This window comes from Herpailurus yagouaroundi, unplaced genomic scaffold (genome assembly GCF_014898765.1).
Source record: "Herpailurus yagouaroundi ecotype Mexico unplaced genomic scaffold, PumYag 29, whole genome shotgun sequence".
NCBI lineage: Eukaryota > Metazoa > Chordata > Mammalia > Carnivora > Felidae > Herpailurus > Herpailurus yagouaroundi.
Window position 1 is genome coordinate 62,913,212 of NW_024412377.1, and position 27,482 is coordinate 62,940,693.

Sequence of the window (27,482 nt, forward strand, 5' to 3'; positions counted from 1 at the left end):
ATAGATAGATAGATAGATAGATAGATAGATAGATAGATAGATAGATAATGACTGGTTTCAGTGTTTATCACAGTTGCTCAGCCAGTCCAGGAGCAAACCATCAAGAATGTAGGAGAATCAGCAAGTGGGACCAGGAACTTTTTTTTCTTTGCAGGAAACTAGGGGTCACCCCATTTGTCAGTCAGTCACCTTCCCCAAATCACCAACTCCTCCAAGGACTCCCTGATGAAAGTCCTAATAATGAGCGAATGCTTGAGCCTTTATTACCCTCCAGGTACTATTACAAGCCCAGTTTCTCTGTTGTGGAAATTCTCAGAGAAGCTCCATAAGGCCTGTTGCCATTTTACAGATGAGGAAACTGAGGCAGGGAGAGGTAAGTAACTTAGCCAGAGACCCGTAGCAGGTGAGCAGTGGGCATATTTTGCAAACCCTTGCCCACTGCATGCCTCTGTGATAAGCCCAGGTGAGGCGTGCTCAATGCTCACTCTCTGCTCTTGGGTATTCCCTGCCTATTATTCCCTCCTGTATGCCAAGCCCCAGGCCAGGCACTGGAGCTGTGGAGTTTCTGCCTTCAGGGATATCAGTTTAGTGAAACAGCCACAAAGAGCCGGTAAAATGTGGCAAGTGTGAGAATAGAGGCTGGGAACAGAGGAAAGAGTGACCAGGTCCACATCTGGGGATGAAGAGCCTCCTACCAGGAGAGACTTTTGAGCTGGACCTCGGCCTGGGAGCATAGAGAGGAGTTCACTTCACAGAGAGGATGACGAGGAGGAGGGGGAGGAGAGGGAGGAGGAGAGAAGATGGGAAGGACGTTCCTGACAGGAACCACAGGAACAAAGGAACAGAAATAAGACCCATATTTACAGAACACGTGGCTCAGTGTGGTTGAGTGGTCAGATGTTGGGGGAGTATCAGGAGCTGGGGCTGGAGTTCAAGGCCAGATCTGGGCCACTTGTTATGTATTGTCCCTGGGAGTGGCCCCAGGGGTCACAGATTTCCACCCTGGCAGGGGCCGTTGACCAGATAAATATGAGTGACATGGGCCAACTCTGGAACTCTCTTCCACTCTCTACATTTCAGACTTTTATAGAAGAATTCCTTCCATAAAGAATTGTCCCTTCTCTTGAAACACAAGTGTTCAGTCTCCTCACTTTCTGACCTCTGATGCGGACATGGGCACGCCGTTGATGGTACCACTGGGGGTGGTGATAAATGGCGACAGACCGTTGGCCTTGGCCTTGGAATCAGGGACTCAAGAGGGGGTGGTAGGGCCTGTGGCAAACTGGTGAGCCTCAGACCCCATTGGGAACCAGGGCCTCAGTGTTCTGGACTTTGATGTGCAATCAGATTGTTCAGAGTCAACTCCAGATTTTGAAATACACATCACTGGAGCTGAACAGAACACATTTGTGGGCCACCAGTTTGCAGCCTCTGTGTTTTTTAATGCTTATTTATTTATTTTTGAGAGAGAGAGAGCATGAGAAAGGGGCAGAGAGATGGGGGGGCAGAGGACCTGAAGCAGGTACTACGCTGACAGCAGCGAGCCCAGTGCGGGGCTCGAACCCACAAACCGTGAGATCATGACCTGAGCTGAAGTCAGACGCTCAACCCACTGAGCCACCCGGGCGCCCCATGCAACCTCTATTTTTGACTGACCTCTGCATTAATATGCTCTTGTGGAATGAAGTCAGTCTGGCCCCCCTGGAGGACCTGCCTACATAGGGGGTCAGTCTCTGGGAAGGTCACATCAGTACCAAAGGAAGTGCTCCGGGAGCAGGGCTGCTTAGACGAAGAAGGGGCTTTGGACGGTTGGTGGGGCCTCTTTCCCCCTCCCTCTAAGCAGCTTTCCTTGGAGGCCAGGGGCGGAGAGGGGAGGGATAGGAATGGGAGGGGAGAGGGGAGGGAGGAGGGGCCAGGCCCCCCCCCCCCCAGCCCGTGCCCTCCACCCTTAATTGTGTGTCTCTGTATTGTTCCTTCCAGTCTCTATCTGCTGCTGCCTCTTCATCCTCTTCCTCTTCCTCTCGGAGCTCACCGGATTCATAACGACAGAAGTGTAAGTTCCATTCCCCCACAGGGGATATTCCAGAGCTTTCTGGGACCCCAGAAGAGAGGAGACAGGGGCTTTAAAAAGAAGCAAGACCTCTGAACCTTCTAACTCTCTCATTTCCAAGCCCATGGCGTCCATCGCTCCTCTGTTTCTTAAAAGGGTTTTGAAGTTAGAGCAAAAGCAAACATTGCTTTGTTGAAGCTGAAGAGAAAATCTGGGTTCCGTTCTGTGGGGGGGCTTCCTGGGTCCGCAGATGACAGGAATCATTTGCCCATCTCTGCTGTCCCTTTGTTTGGCCAGTGGACTTTTTTCCCTCTGAATCATCATAGGGTCATTTGATGTTAAAGCTGGAGGAGTTCAGAGAAACGGTGCTGCTTCCTACCCGAGGGGGGTGGGGTTGCTGACATCAGAGCCCAGCCCCCCTCAACTGAGCCCCCTTCCCTGTTCTCAGGCCCACACTTAGTGAGGAATCCGTGTGGGCTTCCTGGCAGTGATTGACGCATTGTGAATCGATCCCCAATTTCTAGCATCATCCGTTGCCCGGATAACCTAGTAAATGCTGTGGGGTATGTGTAACACAGAATGCCATTGGAATTACTCAGTCACAGCCCAGCGGCCGCCCTGAGGTGGAATCAGACCCCAGAGCTTCCTGCCTTGGCCACTGGCTCAGGGCTTCCAAGGCTCTTCGTTCCTGTGTTTACAACCCAGAAAGTCATCACGGGGCTGGGCCCTGGCCACCCACTCCCCTGTTCAACACTGGAATTTTCTTTTTTGCTCATGGAATTTCTTGGTTTCCTTTGCCTCCCTCTCGGCCACAAGACAATAGGAAACTAAAACCATACTTGCTTAGCCCAAGACGGGCCTTGTAGCTATGTAAGTGTTACCACCTTTAATCCTCAGGTAGCTCTGAGAGGTGAAGGGATTTGCCCAGGGTCGTATAGTTAGGAGGGGGCTCCCAAGGCCCACCAGTCTCCTGAATCCACAGGCATCTCAGTCTTGTCTGTTTCCTACCATCACCCTCTGGCCAACTGATTTCTGGTTGTAGCCTACACTGGTATGGGGGAGTTTGCCTTCCCTGTCCCTCTGATCCTGTTTTTAACCCTGATGGCACCAGAGCCCAGAGGGTCTCACGGAGTGGTAGAAAGAGCTCTGGACGAGGCATTGGGAGACCCAGGGCCAGGTCCCCCTGCTCAGTTGCCACCTTGCTGTGTGACCCTGGACAGGTTTCCAAACTCTCTGGCTCTCAGTATTGCTGGCCAAACGAGAGGGTGCATTAGAGTCAAAGCTTGTAGGTCTGGGGAGGCTTGTCTGCTTCCTAAGACATGACCTCCTGACCACGCAGGGGTCAGAGAATGTTCTTTGCCCCACTCAGCTCCTAATGGGGGGTGGCTCTGTGTAAATTTGGGCCACTGGATGTCTCAGGGGTCACCTGAGTTGGAATTAGAAACAGGGACAGCAGCAAGAGATTGAGAGCTACTGTGTGCCACGTACCTGCTGGTCTCTCCAGGCTGCGCCCCCTTCCCTGGGGGTGGGGGTGGGGCTGCTGTTCAGGTCTCTCGTGTTCTGAGCAAGGTGAGTGGGGTACATGTGTGACAGCAAGGAGGGAGCCCCAGCTGTGTCCCAGGGACTAGGGAGACTTTATATATTCTGGACAGAGCCAGTGAGAAGTGCAAAGGCCCTGAGGCAGGAATTACCTGGTGTATGTACAGAGCAGATAAAGAGCTAGTGTGGCTGGAGCAAAGTGAGCAACTGGAGAGAGTAGAATATGAAGTAGGTAGGACCAAGCTGGGGTAGGTCCTGTACACTGTTGTGTGTTCATGGGCCTCATTCTTGGTCCTGAGCTCCCAGAAGTCAGAAACCAGGTCTGCCTCCTTCCTTGCTGAGTGGTTCCCTGCTCAGAGGAGTTGAAAAAGCCAACAGTGAGCACAGACCATCAACAAGCAAGCAAAGCTAGAACGTACATGAATTAGTGAAAAAGACTCTGAAGAAAAAAAAGCAGAGCAGGAAACAGAGAAGGTGTGTGATATTTGTGAGGTTTAAACAAGGTTGTTTACCAGAAAGGTACTTAATGCCACACCTGATGTACTTTAATATGGATCTGTAGTTCTTCATGCTACATTTATTCACTTCACATTTATTCCCCATCTAATGCTAAAAAGGTTGTGAGGCCACCCTCAGCACCTGGCATGTAATAAGCACGCCACGAATGTTAATTTTCTTGTCCCCTCCCTTGAGCTCAGAGCAGCCTCCCTCACCTCCTGCTGACATTGTGAAGGGCAGCTTATTAAGCCGTTGTCAGCTCAGCCCATGGTGAGGCAATGGGCCCCCGACAGGTGAGTTGTGACTGGAGCAGGTCGTGTGCCACCTGCTGTGTGAAGAGCCACTCAGGTGAGCTTGGACAGCTTGTTCCATTACCCGGGACAGGGCTCCCTCCTTTCCAAAGAGCACAGTATGTTCCCGCTGCTCTGCCTTCTACCCTGTTCCAGGGTTTACCCTTCCTGACCCCTGGGGGCATCCTGGACACTCTGGTCCCAGCACCTCCCTGGAGAGGAAGAAAGATGAGGGGTGAGTGGGGTAATCAGACTACGAGGGCCATTCATGGTGTGTTTGCCATTTGTCTGGCCCGTGCTGAGCTCTTCCCCATTTGCTGTGTGAGTGGCCGGCCGGAGGGAGGGAGGCGGGAATGAGAAGAGAAACCCGTCGGTAACCCAGGGGCCAGAAGCTCCATCTGTGATGATGCAGTGGCCCTGACGCCCCTCTCCCCCTGCTGCCCCTCTCCCCCTGCTGCCGTGTGACCACGGTGCAGGAGTTGCCCGAAAGGAGTCTGTATGGGTGAGGACTGAGGACGTCAGTGAAGAATCCAGAGGTAAAAGCATTGTTCCTGGTCTTCCTTCTATCAGAAGTTTCTCTGACCCCTGGGAAGGCCTGCCAGTTTGGGAACACATGAAGGTCCCAGGTCTTCTGTAATGGATGTCGGGCCCTCCCCGGCAGGTTTGTGACCACAGTGGGTCCACCCCCCACACCCCCCATCATGAGATTGTATCCCAAGGAAATGAGGTCACTGCTGGTGGGATCCACATTGCGCCAACCCTGACCCGTGGTTATCAGTGAGTGACCTAAGACACTATTCTGGCCCAGCCCGGTAGGGAAGGAGGCCTGTTTGTTTGGGTGGTTGGACTCTAACCTGGGCTTTAGACAGGCCATTAATTATCCTTGGAAAAGTGGCCCCATAGGGGGTGCTGTGTGGCTTCACATTTCCAGGGGAGCAGCGCCCCCCCCCCCCCTTGCTCAGAGAACGTGGCTGCAACATATTCCAGTCTATGACTTCCCAGGCTTGGCTGCTTTTACTTATTAACCTGATGAGGATCTGTAAGAAGAAAATGTAGTAGCTGGAACTCTCCACTGATAATTTACAGTACAATACAATGTATTCTACTTTCCAGTTACGATTTATACTAGGCAACCACACGCCCAGCCAGCCAGCCAGCCACCTAGGTTCGCACTTTACGGTGATCGTCTCGTGTCGTCAACACAGAACCCCTTGAGGTGGGTTCTGCGGGTAGTCTTAGCCCCACTTTACGGCTGGGAAAACTGAGGCACCAGGAGGCGAAAGCCACAATGAGGTTAGTAAGTGGTGGGGCCACTCCAGTCAAAGCCTCTGCACTCCTGCCCTGTCATACCACGCTTTTCTGCCCAGAGCATTCTGGACCCCCAGGTGCATGGGAGCTGCTGCTCTTTGGTCAGAAGAGTTGACCTGAACATTTGGATACACCCTTCCAGGGTGAAGTGGCCAAGCAGGCAGTTGGAACTCCAGGAAGCCATTGCCCGCCTAGCGGGAACTGGGTGGTTACCTTGAACTGTGTCCTCAGATGCTCCATAGCAGGCCCCCAGTGGGGAGGCCGGTAGCTCAACCAGGAAGGATGCCTGGAGGTCTCCCTCAGAGCCCGGTCACCCACTCTGAGGCCTGGGTTGTGAGCTAGGGCCCGGTGAGAGACCCAGGGTCGTCTCATGAAGGACAGGCCGGAAGGCGTCCGAGCATGGAACGACTGGACCGGCTTCACGCTGCAGCGAGGTCCGCTCTTGTGAAGATGAACTTGGGGCAGGGTGACCCTGGAGACCAGACTGGACAATAGCTGTAGAGAGGAGGGTGTGGGCAGGACTTGGTGGCCGAGAAGGGGTGGTTTTGGCCCTCCACCTGGTAGGGAATAGATGCACTTACTTATACCTGGAGGGTAGGGATTTAAAACAAGGTCCTGGGGACATTGCTTCATAACTTCCATCCCTCCCCTTCCACCGCAAGCCCTTGCTGTGGGCCTCACTGCTGTGTAAGTTTCCATTAAATCAAATTATTAAGCACAGAGGTCAGCGACTTTGGGCAGGAATCTGAACTATTCAAGTGCTCTTCTAAAAGCAAATAAAATTGTTTTCCATAGATGTCATCAGACTCACGCCTCAGCCTAGAATTTCAGGGCCCTTCGTTACATTCCACCTACGCTCCCCCCCACCCGTACCTCCCCAGTCCCTCTCTCCCTCTCCCTACATGGCCACTGCTTACTGACCCCCACGCAATCCAGCCAACTCCCTGACGCTGTCTGGTGTCCCCCGACTGGAATGTGCCCCCCTCTCCTCCATCAGCACACATTGGTACCTCCCCCCATTCATTCTGCAGGGGTGGTGATCTCGTGCTCTGTGCTCCTGGCTCAAGAGAGCCCTCGTCCCGGTCCGTCGGGAGGTCAGATGCAGCAACCCACCAGGGCGTGGCAGGGGGAGGTGTTAGAGGGAGGCTTGTAGGGCACAAAGGGGATGGACCCTTTACACCTGCGTGCCGTGTGGGCACTTGGGCCATGGGTGCAGTTGGGATGGGCACCTGCAGATTATCGGAAAGATGATGACACCTGCATCACAGGTCTCCTTGGGGGACACTTGTCCCTCAGGTTTTCATTGATTCCTTGCCCCATCCATCTTAACGCGGTGGAAAGAGCATGGCTCTGGGCTTCCATGGCTCCAGGTTCAGATCCTGCCTCTGCCTCTTCCTGGCCATGTGATCTTGGCCAGTCTTTTATCTGTCTTGCTCTGAGCCCGGTTTCATCCTTGTGAGAAGAGAACAGTGACCCTACTAAACATCTTCCTGCTGTGGGTATTACATGAGATACTACATGTGAAAGTCTCTGGCGTCGTGCCTGGCACCAGCCAGCTGCTTAGAGCTGGGACATCTTCGATTCGTTATAAGCAGGGCCACCTTTTATGCGGGCCTTAGAATATACCAGGGGCTGTGCTAGCACCTTACGTCCATGAACACATTTAATCCCTATGACAAAAAACAGCTTCTGAGGAGAACGAACTTTGTTTTTCTGAGTTGCTGCCTAGGCATTTTACAGTGTGATAACCCTCCTCACACCCAGAGTCTGGACACTAAGATAAGGACTTGAGTTCAGGATGCCCGCCATGAGTTCCCGCCTTTATTTTGCCTGGGGCATCTTTCAAAATAGCTACTGAAGAGTGAAGCCAGAGGAGAGTTAGTGACCTCTGCCCCATCATAAGGAATAAGTGCTTGCTACCCTGTTCTCTCTCTCCCTCTGGCTTCTGCCCTCCCCTGGCTCCCTGCACGCGCGCGCGCGCGCGCACACACATACACACACACACACACACACACACACTCCTGGGATCTGTAAGTAATAAATCTCGGGACTCTTTCTTCCTTTGTGTGGGTGTATCGAAACTGTGCCTTCCATCAAAACGACCCTGTGGGTTTCACTTCCCCAAAGTGGGAGCTCGGATGCTGAGGGAGCTACCTGGCCGCCCTGTGGGTGGCTTGTGCCCCCTCGTTCAGCAGGTCATAATCGGCATATTCTCGATGTAATGCACCAGCTGTGGGCCCCTCAGTAATCCTTGCCACAGTGCTGTGAGGTGAATGCCTGTTGCTACCAACTCTGTAAACACTGATAATTATAAGAACAGTAAAAGCAGCAGACACTTACTGTGCTGTACCTGTGACCGCCCCTGTTTTACGTGTGGGGAAACCGAGGCTGGTAGAGGCAACACCCCCTGCATTATAAGGTCAGTCAGCTCGTAGGTGGTAGGGCTAGGATTTGAACACTGAGAGTCTGGACTGGCATCACGATGCCTTATGCTCTTTACCAAGAAGGGCCCGAGCCAGGCCCTCAGATTGGTGAGGAACATACACCCCCCTGCCCTGGGGAGCCTGCAGCTTTATCGCTCACACCCCTGGGAAGCAGCCCAAATCCTGACCCCTCTTTTGTTCTGTCTCCCTTCTTTCTTCCTCTTCTCCCTCCCCTCCCTCCTGGTTTTCTTTCCTTCTTTTCAAGACGTATCTATAACTTACAAATAGCCAAGCGCATAAATCTTAAAGGTGAGACTTGATGAATGCTTGCCTCTGCTTATACCCGTGTCACCATCACCTCATCAAGACAACACATCTCCGCCGCCTGGAAGGTTCCTTCGTGCCCCCTCCCAGTCAGTACGTCCTGCCACCACCACTATTGTGACTTATTACCGTAGATTAATTTTGACTGTCTTCAAGCTTCATAGAAAACTTCCCCAGTTTTACAGTTAAGGAAACCGGGGCTCAGAGAGGTGAAGTAACTTGTCCCAGGTCCCCCCCCCACCAGCTTCTTAGTGGCAGGAGGTGAGCCTACATGTATCTGCCACTGCCCCATGAGTCTTATCGCCCTTGCTAGTGACAGGAGGAATCAGGCCCGAGAGTCTCCAGATAGCAGTAAATCCACAAAAAAGCTTGTATTGTCCCTTCAGGTGGGCTGATTTCTGGCTGTCCGTTCACCTTTTAAAATCAGTTCAGCCCCAGCCAGTTTAGCTAGCCTTGGCAGGCGTCTGCGGGTGGCAGGCTAAAGGAGGGCTTGCAGTGCTGGCTGGGGGTAGGAGGACGCCAGCAGCCCTGGAACATTCCGCTTTGGATTCCGAAGGTGGATCTCTTGTCCTCCTTGGGCAGGCGGCACAGGTGATTGAACTTCGTTTATCTTGCAGCCTGGGGCCCTTCAGGAATGCACTGGGAACAGCCAATTCTGGCCTTACATAACCAGACTGGCCTATGCTCTGCAGGCCAGTGGGCTTTCCACCCCTCCCCAGCACCTCAGCCCCTTTATGCTAGGTGGCACTGGAGAGCCTGGGCTCCATGGGCTAGGAGAGGCCCCCTGGGGCCTCGAGGGTGAGCTCACCTTGGTGCCACACCTGGCATTCACCTCTCTGTGCACTGAGGTCACCTCCAGAGGATTGCCAGGGGATGACATCATCCCACAATCCACCGGTGATGTGCTGAGGCCCCACCTCCGAGGTGGGAAAGGTGAGTAGCTACAAGGAAGAGTCTCGCTAGTTTGGGAAAGGAAGCCGGGGGCTCTCCCTCTCCCTTGGTGACCATTCTGTTAATCACCCAGTAGTGTCATTACTCAACAACCTTCTGGAGTTGCACATCAAGGCTGGGGTAGAAGTTGGGTGCTAAAGGCCGAGGAGGAGCCCTTTTGGCTGTGGAGATGTCCATCCTCCAGCATACCCTCCTGTGGTCCTGCTTGCTCCTTTCCCCCTGGCTAATTTGTTCTCTTTGTTCTCCGATGGGGGCCAACACTATGAGCCTGCCAAGTACAAGCCCCTGTCTCTCTTCCCCACACCCTCCTCCCCCATTTCCTCCCTTGATCCTAGATGTTGAGGGCGGGAGGGAGGGGAGACAGCATGAGCCCTAGAAAGTCTGGGGCTCAGGCCGAATGCAGACCTAGGTGGGATTTTAGCTCTGCTATTTCCTGCTGTGTGACTTTGGAGAGGGCACTCAACCTCTCTGAGCCTCAGTTTCCTGATTGTAAAATGGGGATCAGGACATTTTCACAGAATCAGATGGGAATAACATGAATGCACATAGGCCCAGTTGGGATTTTCCTGGCTTCATGGGCTGGAGGCCCAACAGTCTGAAGGCCAAACCACATCTGTCACTCTCTTGTCTTCAGGAGCATCCTTGTGACCCCTGCAAGGAAACAAGCCCCAGGTGACTTTTTGAGCCCACTGTTTCTTTTTTTTCCTACGTATTTTTTTTTAAGTTTGTTAATTTTGAGAGAGAGAGCATGCATGTGTGAATGCATAAATGTGTGCATGTGCACCAGTGGGGGTGAAAGAATCCCAAGCAGCACCGAGCCTGATGTGAGGCTCAATCTCATGACTGGAGCCCACTATTTTTAAGTTTATTTATTTATTTTGAGAGAGAGAGAGAGAGAGCAAGCGAGCGAGCAGGGGAGAGGGGCAGAGGCAGGGAGGGAGAGAGAATCCCAAGAAGGCTCTGCATCCCATGTGGGGCTTGACCCCACACACTGTGAGATCATGACCTAAGCTGAAACCAAGAGTCAGAGGCTTAACCGACTGAGCCACCCAGGTGCCCCTGGACCCCACTGTTTCTTAATTGAGCACCAGCTACATCATATCAAGTGCTAGGGGCATAAAGACAGGCTCTGTCTTTGTGAAAACAAAATGCCCTTGCCCTGACCTGACTCATTCTTTCCCAGAGATGTGGCCATGTACAAGGCTTTCTTAGAGTCTAATTGCTTAGAGCTGCAAGCCTTTATTTACAGCCTATGGACTGGACCCTAGTTAATGCTTTCAGTAGCCACAGCCCAGCCACTTCAAGCACTGCCCCCCTACCTGCCCACTGGGCCGAGCCTTTAGATTCGGTCCCCTCTCCCCTTGGGGAGTGCTCTGGGAATCAGAAGTGGCCTTCAGACACGGCCACCCGGCGTCCACTCAGCGGCTCTTCAAAGATGCCTCTACGACACTTGGAGCTCAGCACAGCCGTGTGCAACTCAGTGCCTTTCCCTCCTCACTGCTCTTCTTCCAGGAGCTCCCAGCCCAACAAATGTTTCCAGCAAGACACATGGCGGTCTGCCTGCATGCCTCCCTTGAGTCCCCCACGGCCCATAGCTGACATATCTGGCATCCCTCCCTCCCGCGCCCCCCTCCCACGACACACCCAATCCAGGCCATCTCTTGCCTCCCGTGTGGTTTCCCCAGTGCACAGTGGCCCCTCCGGTCAGTCTTCCTTGCAGAGGAAGCCTGTTAAGGGGCAAGACTGACCATGCGGCTGCACTCTGTCTGGATGGAGTGTGAAGGCCTTACCAGGGCCTCCGGGCCTCCCTGACACAGCCCCTGCCCATTCTCCAGCTGCATCACACAGCCCACTTCCCTTCGCTCTACGCCGCAGCCACAGTGACCTTTCCTCAGTTCCCCAAAATAGCTACTTCCAGGCCTCTGCACACTCTGTCCCAAAGATCCTCCCCTGCCCCACCCCCACCTCTTTGCTGGGGCAGCCTCCTCCTCCTTCAGGCCTCCGCTCCCAACTCCTCAGAGAAGTCCTTCTGGCCCATTCTCCCCAGAGGTCACTTGTCCTGTTATCCCTCCCTTGTCACCCCACAACTTTCCAACCAAGCAATAATCATAGTTGGTGGAAGGTATTTTTTAAGGAGGCGAGTGGTGTCTCTAAGGTTGATGAAGACAGAGACCGTGTCTGACTGCGTTACCCACTGTCTCTGGTGCCTGACAGGTAGCAGGCGCTCGAAAAGTATTTGTTGAATAAATTCACGTTGCCGACAGGTCCTGTTGTGGCGCCTTTGTCCCAGATAGCAAGGTGGCACGACTGTCCACGGGGCCCCCTGCCCCCAAACTGTGCCTCTCTTCACAAAGACCTGAAACCTGTGAACGTGTGACCTTACTTGGCCAGAGGAACTTTACAAATGTGATTGTGTCGAGTCTCTCGTGCCGGGGAGATGGCCCTGAGTTATCTGGTGGGCGAGATGAAATGACCAGAGGTGCTGTACGAGGGAGTTCGGAGGCCAGAGAAGAGTGAAGATGCTGTGTGGTTCTACTGGGTATGAAGGTGGAGGAGGGGCTATGAACTTAGGCAGCCTCTAGAAGGATTCTCCCGTAGAGCCTCCAGAAGGAGTTCGGCCCCGCAGACCTGTTTTATACTGTGGACCTCCAGAAGTGCAAGGTGATAATAAACGTGACTCGTTTTAAGCCATCAGCTTTGTGATAATTTATGCTGCAGCCACAGGACACTAATAAACTAGTCACGTCTGGTTGCATCTTGGACCTGGTGTTCGCCCCAGGGCTTTGTGAGGGCCGAGCATCGAGGGTGAGCGCCCAGGGAATCCCCACTTCCCAGCTGAGTGGGAGATGGCTCCAGAGAGTAGGGACTAGGGTACCATATGCCTGGAGGTACCAGGCCCTGCGGCCTAATAAGACTCCCATTTTTCACTCAGGTGTTCAGACCACCCCATTAACGGTAGGTGGTGATATCCCACTCGAAGACGGGCTCTGCCGAGCTCACATAGAAAATGGCAGGGCTGGGATTGGAATTTGAATCTGTCTGACGCCAAAAGCCGTGCCCGTTATCACCACCCCAGCCCCCTCCCTCTGAGTGGTAAGGCCAGTGTTTGGAGAGGCCCTCAAGATGGGAGCCCTGCTCCCCTGTGCCTGAGCAGATAGGCTTCCCCTAGATGGGTGGTTGAGCAGTGGTCACCAAGGGAAATGGCTCCTGGCTGTCCCCGGCATCTGTGATGGGTGCCCCCTCTCAGTGAAGGCTTCTGTACTTGTCTCCCTTAGCGTGAATGAGCTGTATGTCGATGACCCGGACAAGGACAGCGGGGGCAAAATTGACGTCAGCCTGAACATCAGTTTACCCAATTTGCACTGCGAATGTGAGTATTCCCAACAGCCCTCTGCTCCAGCAAGGCCCCTCAGTTAGGCAGAGCTGAGTGTGCAGAGATGACAAGATAACCGGGACAAGTCAGCAAACAGGGCAGGCTGCAAATAGCAGGTCGCATAAGGTTCTCCTTGTTCCTTTTGGGGGTGGGGGGGTGCGGAATGTAATCAAATGTGCCTGCATTTGGAGGTTTTGTAGAATACAAAGTACTCGAAATGGCTAACGGGGGTTACCTCTGGAGGGTAGCCATGTTTTCAGCCGGATTTCACGGGGAGCTGTGGCATGTGACTGACAACCACAGTTTATCCTGCCCCATAGCAAGGGGGCCGGGCTGTTATTACCCATATCTTGGCAAGAGGCTGTAGGGTGCCGTGGGGGGTGGGGGCAGGGTCATATAACCTCTCAAGCGTCTTAAAGCAAGGAGACCTCGGACCTCTTTTGCTCACTAAAACTCTGACCCAGGCTGAGGTGTGACTTCTCTGAGCTTGTTTTCTCATCTATAAAAATGGGTTTATAATGCTATCTGTTGCCTGAGGTTTCCGGGAGGGTCTGATGAGCCGGTCCCTAGACTTCTTATTGAGTGGACTGGGTGTCCCTTCCTGGACTGGGATGTCTAGTGTCCCTTTGCCCCAGGTTGGCACATAACCCAATGCAGGCCCTTCTCCCACCCACGCCCTTCCTCCTGAAGGACAGAACACTGGGTGTGTCCGCAGGCAGAGATAGGGAGAGATTCAGTTCTGTTATTGCTTTTGGTGAGAATTACATCACAATTTTGAATCCACAGTGGGCCCCAAGCCAGGGAACCTGTTGAAATAGGTCGGTTTTATTTTTATTTTTTCTTTTTCCCTTAGAAAAATAATTCATCTGGCAGCTTCTCAGTCAGGAGTAGGTCGTGTCTCTGGAACAAGGAAATTCTTAGTCAGGCCAGAGGACTGGGACCAGTGGGGTAGGGGAGGGAAGGGATGTGGTTCCAGGCTGCGTCCCAGCTACGGGCAGTGGCCCAGGAGGGGCCAGGCAACCTTAAGCTTGGGGCTGCACTAGCCCACGGGGCGCTGCCTCTCTGTGGGGCCATAACCCGAACCCAGGCATCTTACACTCGAGCTCCGCACCCTGGCTGTTCTTTAAGAGAACAGATTTTTATTATTAAAAAAAAAAAAAAAAAAAAAAAAAGCACGTTCATCATTGTACCTTTGGAAAATCCAGAGCAGCAGGGAGAAGAAATCGCCCATAATTCCACCCCCAGTGACAGCGTCAGTTGACATTTGACGCCATCCCATCCCGTTGGCCTTCCTTTCTGAGCCTTTCTAAACACGGCTGAGATCACACTGTGTGTGCAATCTCCTATCCTGCTTTAAAAAGTGATATTTTATTGCTAACTAATAACAGGAATATTTTTTTTTTTTTGGCTTAAAAAAAATCACGTTCAAAATACAGAAACATACAAAGAGAAAAGTTGAAGTCCGTGTTCCCTAGTGTGCCATCCACCCCAGAGGAAGCCCCTGCTAGCAGCCGGGACCCCTTCTCCACCCCTGTGTTTGTGTGCCTGCCTTGTGTGTCTGTCTCCGCGTCTACAAACGCATATCATGTTTAGGTGGCGGGTGTTGTTTTTTCTTTTTACTTTTCATGTAATTGGGACCCAACTGCGTGGGACCTTTCTGGGGTTTCTTGTTTTTTATGCTAATATCTTGGAGCTATTCTTACGTTACTCATAATATTAGTAAGATGATCACCACAGCTGCCATTGATTCTGCTCCTGCTCCAAACCAGGCTCTGTCCTGAATCCTTTGGCTGTGTTAGTGCATTAAGATGAGATGTACTCCAGTGGAATGGCCAAAGGGTGTGGCCTCTGGATCGAAACTCTGTGGGTTCTAATCCACGCTCCAGTGTTTCTTAGCTGTACGATCCCAGGCAAGTTACTTAACCTCTCTGTGCCTTAGTGTCCCCCAGGATAGAATGGGTCTGCTAATATTATCTTCCCCACAGGGATGCTCGGATGGTGCATTCCTATGTAGAAAGCACTTAGAAGGGTGTCTAGCACCTAGTACTATTTTAATTTTCGAAATCCTCACAAGCCTAGGATAGAGGAGGAAACCAAGGCACAGGAAGGCTAGGGGATTTGCTCGAGGTCCCACTGCTGGTAAGGGGCAAGGCCAGGAACCACAGACAGTGGCAGCCCCAGAGCCCAAGCTCTTAGTCACTGCCCTGCTCTGAGCTGTCTCTCCCCACACATGGATTTAGCTCAGTTCTCGTACCTGCTGCACCGCATTCCAGAGGGGACTGTTCCATTGACTAGTCCCTTGTTGACAAGCATCTGGGTTGCCTCCACTCATCACAATTTCAAATAAAGTTGCTCAGAGCAGCCTCGCACACACGTCTGGACATGTGTGCATCTAGACAACAGGCTCCCAGGGGTGGAGCCGCCGAGTCCTGTTTGCATTTCTCTTAAACCAAACGTTACGGCATCAGCGTTTCCCACATACTACAGACCTGTGAGCGTCACTTTTAACGACTACATCATCTTTCCTTCTGTGGATGGGCCCTCCCTCATTTCCCCACCACCACTGAGGGATACATTTGTTCCCATTTTTCCCTTGTAGGGTTGGCTCACATAAAACTGCTTTCAGTTCTTTCTCTGTGTCATAGCCTCCTTTCCAGTGCTTCTTTCAGGGAAATGTCTGCGTTTTCATAGTTTGCAAAGCCGTGCCACTTAAACCATCTCAAAGGATGCAATTGGCATGGGCCTGCCCATTTTACAGATGGGGAAGCTGAGTCACGGGTAAAGAGTCACATTGGAGTCAAAGACCGGGACTCCCAAGCCCCAAGTTTCCCATTCAGTGTACTGAGGAACCCAGAAAAGTACCTAAGCTCCGGGAGGGCAGGGCCCGCAGGAATAGGCATTGGGTAAAAAAAGGTGTGAATGAATGAATGAGTGATGAGTGAACGAATGCCTGCCTAAAACCTTACCCAACAAACCCAGAGACTGAGAACCATTAGGGGCTGACGTTCATTAAGCCCTTGCCGTTTACTATACGTCAGCCCCTGTTCTAAGCATTTTCTACACATATTATTTGATCCTCATAATTCTCCAAGGAAGGTCTAATTGTTATCACCCATTTTCACCCCATTAGCTGCCGCCTCCCCCCCCTCCCCGCCTCCTTCCCCTCTTCCTTTGCAGCCTCAGGCAGTGGCAGGGACCTCGTGGGCTTGCTCCCTTTCAGTCCAGCCTTGCTGGCTGCCTTCCTCTCTGTGGCTCTGGGCCCTAGGCTGTGGGTGCCTGGAAGGCCCAGGGCCCACCTGTCCATGGAGTAGATGAGAGGAGGGGGTCCAGGGATGAAGGGCTGGGCCCCATCCCCATTTCTCTGGGTGTTTGTGACTCTCTCCTCTCCTTGGCCCCTGCAGTGGTTGGACTTGACATACAGGATGAGATGGGCAGGCATGAGGTGGGGCACATTGACAACTCGATGAAGATCCCACTGAACAACGGGGCCGGCTGCCGCTTTGAGGGGCAGTTCAGCATCAACAAGGTACGGAGACCCTGCACGGGCCCCTTTTCCCCACTCCCCATCCCTTCGGTCCCCTTCCTCCCAGAATCCGGGTGTTCAGAGCTGTGCGCTCACTCAGCCTCCCCCCGCAGCCAGGGACTGACAAGCATCAGGGTGGCCAGCAGCGTTTCCTGCTGAGATTCTGGGTGAGGGTTCCAGGCTCCCAGAGGCACGGAGCCCCCACTGGCTGGTTCAGGAAGGGGCTGCTCTTCCTCCCGCCGGGGAAGGGAGCGGCCGTTAAGAAGACCATGGAATTTGCAGTCCTGAGCCCTGAGTGTGCATCCCGGCTCTACCCCCTCTTGGCCAAGCAGCGCCCTCTGAGTCACTCCACCCATCATAGCCTGTTTTTACGTCTTTAGGGTGAGGATACGATGATGGTAATAATAGAATGATACCACCCAGCTCCCAAAGTTTGCATGAGGATTAAATGAGCTATCACACATTCATTCGAAAAACGTTTATTGGACACCTTCTGTGTCAGCTCTGGGGCCACTCTGAGTAGGTGGCACGGAACGGGGTAGGTGGGCAGAGTTCCCGCGCTGTCAGAGCTCCTGTGCTAGTAGGGGGGTATAGACAGCACGCTAACTGAAAAGCGTTTTGGTGGGTGGCGATGTGACGAGGAATAAAGCAGGGGAGGAGTGAGATTGGGGTGCATTTGAAAGTAGCTGGTAGGCCCCCAGAGGACCATTCAGGTGTTACTGTGGTTTTGTTGCTAGAACCAGGAACTTCAGATCCGGAGTCGAGGATGTGAGCACAGTGCATTTGGGAGTACGAGGGAACCCTGGCGGGAGCCAGCAACCTTGGCTCCATACACGTTGCACCCTTTTCAGCTCTTCTTATGTATTAATCACAGCGGAGCCTTGCAAAAATAGCTCTGTGAGGTGGCACCATTGTACAGATGAGGAAACGGATGCCCAGAGCAGTTGAGTGTCTTGCCCAAGATCACACAGCTGTCTCCCGTGTTCCATAACTCCCATTCCCGGTCCCAGCCAGACTGAGCCATTGGCCACTCCTGGCTTCTGCTTGCCCTCTTATAGCCTTTGCTCAGAACACCCTTCCTCTGGTCCCCGACATCTGAATCAGACATTTTAAGCTCACTGGCCACACCCAACCGAAAGACAAGTTACGTTTGTCCTGTATAGCATTCAAACACGTCAGAGCCAATAGCTAAAGACTGGGAGCCCAGAGTTCCAGATTTTCAAAGTCAGAGGCTCTAGCCACACTGGGGACACATCCCATTGTCAACAGACATCTGGAGCTGCCCCTTTCGACAGGGCATGTGCCCTCCCTTCCCACAATTCCTGCTGAGTGGCTGCAAGACTGGGCTGGGACATTGGTGTGACTGGACCTGTCTCTTCCCACGTAGTCCCGGGGCCTCTCCTCTCCACTGCTTGAGATTCCCTCTCTCTCCCTTTCTCTCTCTCCCTCCCTCTCCCTTTGCCCCTCCTCTGCTCACATGCACGTGTGTACGTGCTCTCAAAAAGTTAAAAAAAAAAAATAAAGACCCATGCTATACCAGTATGGTAGCCATTAGCCACGTGATGCTATTTAAATTTGAATTCATTAAAATTAAATAAAGTGAAATATTCAGTCCTTCAGTCTCACTAGTCACATTTCAAGTACTTAATAGCCACGTGAGACTAGTGACTGCCATATTAGTGCTACATAACATTTTCATCACCAGAGAAAGTTCTGTTGGACTGCAAAACTTTAGAAAGCTCATGGTGATAGCTGTGCAGGGAGCACACTGGAGGGGCCAAGAGCAGAGGTCATGGTCACTGGGTGTGCAGTGGAGTTGGAGACAAGTGGCCAGAGTAGGGATGTGGAGTCAACGAGACTTGCCGATCGGTTGGATATGGGTAGTGAGGGCAAGAGTGGAGTCAAAGAAACCTCTTAGGTTTTTGTCTGGACGAGCAGAGGGTCCCATTTTCTGGATATGGAAGTCTGGGCAAGCATGGATTCTGTGGGCAGTAGGGCTGGGAAACTGTAGTTCAATTCTGGATGTGTTTCATTTGGGATTCCTCCCAGAGATACTACATCGGAGGTGTGTTTCTGGGGTTCGGGAGAGTGTTCTGAGCCGGAATATAAACTTGGGGGGGGGTCATCAGTGAATAGATGATGTTGGGGTCCTAGGTCTCCATCAGCGCTACTCAGAGTAGGTCCCAGACCAACAGCATCAGTACCACCTCAGAACTTACTAGGAATGCAGATTTTCAGGCCCCGCTTCAGACCCCCTAATCTGTGTTATAACAAGCCTTCCAGGGGATTCCAATGCCATGAATGTTTGCGGATTATTGGCCTAAGCTAAACATCCAGAGAGAAGGTGTAGAAATTTTTCCAAACCTGGAGTTCACTGACACCCCAGGAAGTATAGACTGAATCCAAGGGGTCTATGAACTTGCATGGGGGAAAAAAATGACACGTTGATTTTTATGAAGCTCTGACTCAAATTCAGCATTTTCTCCTATGATGAACGTTGGCTACAAACCATAGTAGCCTTAGCAGCACCCGTGACTTGTCACCAATAAATTGCCGATATTTATATCACATTAAAATAGTTGCAGATAATTTTGAGATACTATTTACATTCATCACTACTTTGAAATCAGAGTGATCAGTTGACCTGTGACCAGGTCTTATTATTTGCTGTGGTAATAAAGAAGCCTATTTAAGTATGTTTTTTCGTATTTTAATTACTGCTTACACATCATTTCTTTCCTCCATAATCCTATGTATTGGATACATTCAACACATCTTAAACATTTAAAACACGTGTCACCGGACTGGCAAAGGGCCTGTGGCACCAAAATGCAAGAACCCAAAGTCTTTTTTTTTTTTTTCTTCCCAACGTTTATTTATTTTTGGGACAGAGAGAGACAGAGCATGAACGGGGGAGGGGCAGAGAGAGAGAGGGAGACACAGAATCGGAAACAGGCTCCAGGCTCTGAGCCATCAGCCCAGAGCCTGACGCGGGGCTCGAACTCCCGTTCCGCGAGATCGTGACCTGGCTGAAGTCAGACGCTTAACCGACTGCGCCACCCAGGCGCCCCAAGAACCCAAAGTCTTGATGCAAATGTGGTTTCAGGACTGATTTCTGATACGCTCCAGCATTGAGGAGTGGGGAGATGAGGGGGGTGATGAAAGGTAGGAGAAGGAGCCGCCAGGCAGGTAGGAGGGAACCAGGCCTAGGCGGGCCCTAGAATCTAGAAGAGAGCATGGATCAAAGGGGAAGGGCCAGTGCTGCGTGGGTGGGGTGACTGACCTGGGAGCTGCAGGGGACGCCAGTGACGTGGGAGAGCGCAGCGGGCTAGAGAGGCGGCCTTGGAGAGGAGGGAGGGCGGGCGGGCGTGTGGGCATGCAGGGAGATAGGCGAGTTGGTGGTAGGCCTAGGCTCTTGCTCTGCCTGGAGAAGTGCTGCTCTTCCACAGACCTCGTTGACGTGGGTCCCTCCGGGGAGTCCCTCCGGGGAGTCCCTCCTTCCCTCTCCTCTGACCCCCATTTCACTTCTTGACTTCTTTGGACCATTGCGTCCCGCCCCTTGCTGATTCATTCATACATCATGCTATTGAGTGCTTTGTGCCTGGCTCCACACTTGGCACTGGGATGCAGTGCTAGAAGGAACGATCATGGTCCCTGACCTTGATGGCACTGTGGTCTCTTATGGGGTGGTAGCCACCCCACAGGTAAACACTCAAACAAGCAAATTGCGGCTTTGGTAAAGCAGCCGTGAAGAGAATGAAGAGGGTGTTAGGGTGGAGAATAAGGGAGAAAAACCACTGAGATTGGGGTGTAAGGGGAGGCCTGTCTGAGGGGTGACGGTTGAGGATGAACACACACACACAGTCCCGGTTGTGGGAGCCTCCCCTCAGGGGTATTATGATCACCTGGCTTAAACAAATATTTATGCCCCAGACAGTGAACGAGAAGGGGCCATTTTGGCACCCAGCCTGGGATGGACACAGGAGAAACACCACCCAGGAGATAGCCCAGCACCACACCCTCCTCCCTCCTTAGCAAACACGCCCAGGCTGTGGTCAGCTCCCCTCAGATGGGCTTTGGTGGGGCCCCCAGAGTGGGGAGTGGGACTTGCTCTTTGGGGTCAGACCTATCTGTGGTCGAGAATCCTGGCTACAGTGCTCACTGATTGAATGAATGACTCTGGGCAGTTTAGCCTCTCTAAGCCTCAGTTTCTGCATCTGTAAAATGGGGATAATAATATTGCCCTCACAGATTGTAAGACATGAGCAAATTAAAATACAAAGCATTTGGGCGCCTGGGTGGCTTAGTCAGTTAAGCGTCCGACTTCAGTTCAGGTCATGATCTCACGGTTCATGGGTTCGAGCCCCATGTCAGGCTCTGTGCTGACAGCTCAGAGCCTAGAGCCTGCTTCAGATTCTGTGTCTCCCTCGCTTTCTGCCCCTTGCCCGCTTTCTCTCTCTCTCTCTCAAAAATGAATAAACATTTAAAAAAAAATTTTTTTTTAATAGAATACAAAGCACTTAACTCTGTGGGGATGGGAACAAGCCTCGGTGCCCTTTCCCTGGCCTGCTTTATCTCCCATCAGTGGGAGCATCCGTGATCTCATCAGCTGGCACCCACTGTCACCTGGGTGCAGGTGTGCTCCTAAAATGTGCGTGGATGGCGTTCAAGAAATTGCTCTTCTCTGGCTGGCGAGGGCCAGGGATTCTAGGAAAGTGTGAAGCTGGCCCTTGCCTTATGGCTACCACCGATTGGGTTCTTACCTGGCCCTTTCCTGTATTAACCTACTTACTCCTTGCAGCAGCTCTGAGGAAACGGAGGCCAAAGAGATTAAGTAGGTTTTGAACCCAGGCAGCCTGGCACCGGGCCCCTGCTCTCCCCCTGCGTCCCCCTGTTGCTTCTTCTTGGCAGCATCTTGGTCACACGAGCTGTGACCACTGGTGTCCATTCACTCCAGGTCACGGCTCAGGCCACCCTGTCCTCATACCCTTGCAGGGAGTGGAGACTCCCACTCTGCCTGTGTTCAGGGTTCCTGCCTCCTAGGAGCTCTCAGTCAGGCAGTGCTCAGACAAGAAAGCCAGCGTGACGGTGTGCCCTGATGATGGGTGAGGTTAGTAGCTGGCCCCTACCCCTTTATCTCCCAGCATCAGGCTTACACTTGCCCCATGGCTTCCTTATCTGTCCATCAGGAAGTTGGCCAGCAGTCAGATGTCCAAGTTCGAGTGTTCCAGGCTGCCCCGGCAGCCCCCAGCAGCCCAGACTCCTCGCTTAATCAGCCAGCCCCCAGGAGGAGGGCAGGATGGGCCCGGGTTTGGGGCCTGGCTCCATCTATATGCTTCTAAAATCTATCAGAGACGCTGACGTAGGTTCCTAAGTCACAGGCTCTAAAAGCGTCGTCGTTTCTTTCTTCAGCCCAGCGTGTGCTGGCATGAGTCAGCCACCTGTGATGGATTCCTTGTGGAGGGGGAGTGGGTCACTGAGTCACAGCCTCTGGGGGGAGGCAGCGGGTGGCAGATGGCGCGGGAGCCAGCCTCCTTGACTCACTTCACTCTGGGAGCGTGAGGCCCAGCCTCCAAACCCCATTCTGAACTCTGCCCACCGGAGGCCCCGTGTCACTCACTTCAGGGAAGAACGCCAAAGGACACGTGCTGGACGCTATTGGTTTCTTCCAGAGGTGATAGACAACGAGACCTTTAGTCCTCACTTGATCATGTGCCTTTTTTTTCTTCTAATTTTTGTTTTGTTTTGTTTATTTTTGAGAGAGAGAAACACAGAGTGGGGGAGAGGCAGAGAGAGAGAGAGAGAGAGAGCGCCATAGAATCTGAAGAAGGCTCCGGGCTCTGAGCTTTCAGCACAGAGCCTGACACAAGGCTCGAACTCATGAACTGTGAGATCATGACCCGAGCCCAAGTCGGATGCTTAACTGACTGAGCCACCCAGGCCCCCCGATCATGTGCCTTTTTTTATAATATAAATGTATAATTTATTATTTATATAAGTAAAAATAAAGTTTAAACATATTTTTTTAAGATACAGTGGGCTTTTCCCCATGCCCTGCCTGTGTGCATGTGGTTCTGTCTTCCAGGAGGGTTCTTCTGTCCTGGTTCTGATGATGAACACGTTCATGCTAGGAACCCAGCCCAATAACAGCTGCCATTGGCTTTGCACTCCCCACTTTGTTTAATCCTCTCAGTAACCTTTTGCAGCTAGCGTCTCCATCTTGCTGATGGGGAAACTGAGGCACACAGGTTACTGACCTTGCCCAAGGCGCCCCAGCTGAAAAGGGGCTGGACTGGAGTGTGGAGCTCAGCTGCTATTCTACCACGGGTAATTGGGCCCCTGAGGCCCACGTCTCAGGCTCCGTTCTAGCCTCACCTGTGAGCCGAGGCCAGGCCGTACCCTGTCAGCCTGGTACCTTCCAGGTGAGTCCAAAGCCCAGGCCCTAGTGAGGACAGGAATACTTCTGTGTGCAGCCCACAGCTTTGTGTTCGGAACAGGCATGCTTACCAAACAAGCAGACTTTGATGGACTGCTGCTTAGCCGGAAGCTCTAAGCCATATTCCTTCCTCTGATGCAGTTCATTGAACTGGAATAAAATAAACTGCGTTTTTCAGCATGGCATTTGGGGCCTTTACTGAACCGCCCCATCTCCCTCTTATGCCTCTTTATTTTCTGCCACTACCACCCCTGCAGACCGTTCTAGTTCCTTACACGTGCCCACCAACCGGGCAGTTTCTGACCTCCGTACTCGTCATGCTGACTCATCAGCTCTGATGCCTTTCCCCCTCTTCCCGAGTACTGCATTTTTACAGCCTTAGTACAACAGGGTCCTTTCTGCTGAGAAGCCCTCTCGGAACACTCCCAACTGAGTTGGGGGCCCTCCCCACGGTCTACATCTCTCTGGTCCGGTGTGGGTCACACAGTCTCATTTTCTGTTCCAAACCTGTGTCACCACAGGCCAGTGTGCGGAGTCTGGAGGCCAGCATCCCTGAGTTCAAACCACAGCTCTTGGCATGTTTCTTAGCAAGTGTCTTCACTGTTCCGAGCCTTAGTTTTCTTTTCTGTAAAATAGAAATTACCAGATGTCACAATCAAAAATGCTATTTCCAGAATTTATTTACTTTTTATTTAGAACAGTTTTTCAATGTTTATTTATTTTGAGAGAGAGAACGCGCGCGAGAGAGCCCAAGCGGGCGAGCACAAGTGGGGGAGGGGCAGAGAGAAGGAGAGACAGGATCCAAAGCAGGCTCTGCACCATCAGCACAGAGCCCGGTGCGGGGCTCCATCTCATGAACCGTGAGATCATGACCTGAGCCGAGATCAAGAGTCAGACACTTAACTGACTGTGTCACCCAGGTGCCCCACAAATGCTATTTTAAGAACTAATGTCTTTCTTTGGTTTGTTCGTTCATCCAGTACCTAATGTAGTGGGCATCTACCAGGGTCTGGGGAGTGCAGAGCAAATCAGACACAACTCCCTACCAGCGTGGAGCTTACGGTCCCCGGTGAGGAAGCAGAATAGAACGAGATAAAGATACGGTAGCAGGTGCTGCTGAGTGCTTTAGCAGGCCACAGGTTTGGGGAGTCGGGGTCAGGGGGCTCCCCGAGCAGAGGCCTGAGGGAAAACAGGGAGGGGAGAGCCATGTCAAAGAGGGTTCCAGGAAGGGGTCACAAGTACGAAGGACCGAGGTAGGACCTCCACGGTAGGCCGTTCCCGGCCAGAGGGAGTACACAAAGGAGGTTGTGAGCAGAGGAGTGACACGATCAGAGGTAGGGTTCAAAAGGACCCCTCTGGCTGTTGTTGGGGGAGGGCCTGTGAGTGCCAAGGGTGCAAGCTGGGGGCCCAGTAAGGAAGCTGCCCCAGGGGAGCACTGGAGGCTTGAGAAGGTCAGATGCTACATGTCGTGAGGGTGGAGCGGACAGCCTTTCCTGGTGAGCAGGAGGCCAGGTGTGAGGGAAAGGTAGGGGGCCAGGATGATCCCAAGGGCTTGGCCTGAGTAGCTTGGTGGAGGAGGGGCCTCTTAGTGCAACAGAGATGCCCCAGCAGAACCCAGGGAGGTCCTGGTCACAGGATATCAGTGCCTCTCCTGGGCTGTGCTCTGCCAGGGCCTCAAGGCCCAGGGAGGAGAGGAGGCCACCACAGCCGTGCCTTCAAGGATCCCCCAGCCTAAGGTGATGGGGCAAAGTGGGGTGAACGGTGGTGTTGATTTGGATTTTGAGCAGGTTCGGTTGGTCCGTGGGTCTCAACCTGCTATGGGGCCGACAGCCAGGAAGTTGGTGCGCAGCTGCCATTTCGAGCTCTGGCCTGTGCCAGGGGCCCAGCTGGATGCCTCACATGTATTTCCTCCTCCCAAAATCCCAGCAGCCCCCTCGGGTAGCTTCTGCTACCGCGCCCATTCTGCGGATGAGGAACCTGAGGCTCAGGGAAGGGCGGCGGCTCCTTCAGAGTCCCATGGCTTGGACCAGGCTGGGATCCAAATCCAGATCTGTCCGACACCAGAGTGAAGACCTGCAGCCCACCCTCTGCGGCAGCCAACGACACTCCTGAAACCTGTATCTCTCCCCCCAGGTCCCAGGCAACTTCCACGTGTCTACACACAGTGCCACAGCCCAGCCACAGAACCCGGACATGACCCATGTCATCCACAAGCTCTCCTTTGGGGACACACTGCAGGTGAGCAGGGCACACTCAAGGTGACATGACTGGGGTGGGCATACAGCGAGGCGGCTGTGTCACCCGGAGCCTTCTGTCCTCTCTGGGCACACAGAGATGACGTGTAGAGGGGTCACCTCCTCTGAGTCTCTGCTCTGTCAAACAGCTCCTCTGTATCATTCCTTCTGGGGGTGGTGCGACTGCAGTTTTATTGACAGTGCACTGGACTTGGAACCTTGGGTTGAGACCTGGAGGCTGGGGAAAGGGTCTTGCTTTTCATGAGCAAGTACTAAGTGCTGGTGCTTTCTCCGTGCTGGCACAGCCTTATGAGGCACAAGGAGGCACCGCGTGTTACAGTCATGGAGCTGGGCCGAGAGAAGCCTCTTGTCCAGGGTCTGCCAGCAGATCTGTTTGATGCCAGAGTCCGGCCCGCTCCCCTCTGTGGCCCTTTCTGCCTTCCAGCCCAGTACCCACGCCCACTAAATAGGGGTAACACAGTGGGCGAAGCCTTCTGACAGTCCTTGTTATGATGGAGAGGGCCGCCTTCAGCGGGCCTGGCCCAGCAGCTCCCTACCCATGGCAGCAGTGTGAGGGGACGGAACACAGGCGCGCCCCCCCCCCCCCCCCCCCCCCCCGGCCGCGGGGGGGGGGGGGGGAAACCAAGGGGGCCCCCCCCCCCCCCCACCAGCCTCAGGCAGGGGAGCTTGGATAGAACATCCAAGGTGGATTCTGGAATTGCGGCTCAGAGCGGGGAAGTATTGCTCCAGCCACAGTGCTGGGATCGGGACCCCAGGTCCTGTCCCCAAGCCTTGCTTGATGAGAATCCCGGATCCTGGTTGAGGGTGCTGGGGGGTGGGGTCCCTCCAGGAATGGTGGTGTGCACATGGGGCTCACACAGGCCCGCAAGCCCAGCACACACAACATTATGCCACTTATATGCACACACGCATCACACACACTGAAAGGTATGCCCAGACATACCTGCGCTCCTACGTACACCCTAAGATCCATCCCTAAGCACACATACCAGGTGGACACACGCTCAGACCCTGGCACAAACACAGCTCACACACACCACCCGGAAGTGCGCAGACTCACCCACGTTGGAAGGTCTCACATACACGCTCGTGCCTGCACTGCCCCACTCACGTGAACCTGCCAAGCACTGTTCTTTATAAGCATGACCTTCTTCATGCTTAGCAGCCCAAGAGGTGGGTACTTTATTTTCTCCATTTTACAGGGGAGGAAATTGAGGCACAGGGAGGGTGCAGTCTGTCACAGAGCCTGAGTTTGAATCAACAGTCTGGTTTCAGGCCACACTGCTGGTTCTGCGTCCCCATGCACCCTCTTGAGTGCATACTGCCCCTTAAGCACGTGTGCATGCTCACACCTCCTCTCTCCACTGCACATGGCCCCTTGTGCCCGGCCTGAGTGGCCCAATCATCACCTTTCCAGTCCCTTTGGAAATCACAGAGATTTTTCCTCTTGGAGATAGGGCTTAGGAACAGAGAGATCCTGGCCTCCCTGAGTGCCATGAGCCAGACTCCCTAACTACACACTCGGCCTGCCCCAGGACTATGGACTCACTTCACACAGGGTTCACCACGCATATCATCCCATCTCTCCATTCAGGGGGTTGTCGTGCGGAGGTTCCTAGCCTGTCTTTCTGGATTCAAATCGTGGCTCCACCACTTACTAGTTGTGTGACCTTGGATAAAGTATTTAGTCCTGGTGGGCCTCAGTCATCCCATCTGTAAAATGGGGAGAGTAATAGTTCCCGCCTGATAGGATCGTAGTGGAGATAAAACAAATTCATGCACACAAAGCCCTTAGAACACTGCCAGGCACAGAGTAAGTGGTCAGTGAAATGAGCTATTACCACTGTTGTTGCTATTTGTACCCTCACTCTGCACCAGGCCCTGCAAGATAAAGCATGCTGCCAGCCCTGGGGCGCCGGGGTGGCTCAGTCGGTTAAGCGTCCGACTTCGGCTCAAGTCATGAGTCATGATCTCACGGTTTGTGAGCTCAGGCCCCGCGTCGGGCTCTGTGCTGACGGCTCAGAGCCTGGAGCCTGCTTCCGATTCTGTGTCTCCCTCTCTCTCTGCCCCTCCCCTGCTCACACTCTGTCTCTCAGAAATAAACAAACATTAAAAAATTAAACAACAAAAAAAAAGGCATGCTGCCAGCCCTTGAGGGGCTCACACGGCCACGAAGGAGACAGGATGTGGGGTGGTCACCACCCCCAGTGGGACAGTAGCTAACAAACCACAAGCATGTATTAGGCAGTGGGCCCTCCACATACGAGGTGTTGGGCAGTCTCTTAGCTGCCTTTGGACCCACCAGCTCACCAAATCTGCACCACAGCCCTGGGAAGGTGGTCTCTGTGAACTCTAGTGGGCACAGGAGGAAACTGACACGTGGAGTCGTGAGTCCAGGGTCACTCAGCTCTGCACAGGCAGAGTTCAAACCCAGTCTTTGTACCACACCACACTCCTTCCCTGTGGGAGGTTTTGACCCCGGAAGCCTGCACTTTCTTACCTAGAGAGCAAC

The 27,482-nt window shown here is 53.1% G+C and overlaps 1 protein-coding gene across 2 annotated transcripts in view; it reads left to right on the forward strand.

Annotated features, from left to right (window-relative positions):
• ERGIC1 (endoplasmic reticulum-golgi intermediate compartment 1) overlaps positions 1-27,482 on the forward strand; it is a 103,593-nt gene that overhangs the window by 53,386 nt on the left and 22,725 nt on the right. Inside the window, exons 3-6 of one of the 2 annotated variants that reach the window (XM_040445111.1) lie at positions 1,981-2,053; positions 12,659-12,753; positions 16,158-16,282; positions 24,849-24,953. In XM_040445111.1, the coding sequence (XP_040301045.1) occupies positions 1,981-2,053; positions 12,659-12,753; positions 16,158-16,282; positions 24,849-24,953 (398 nt within the window). The remainder of the gene's footprint in view (positions 1-1,980; positions 2,054-12,658; positions 12,754-16,157; positions 16,283-24,848; positions 24,954-27,482) is intronic. The other variant, XM_040445103.1, reaches the window with a different exon arrangement.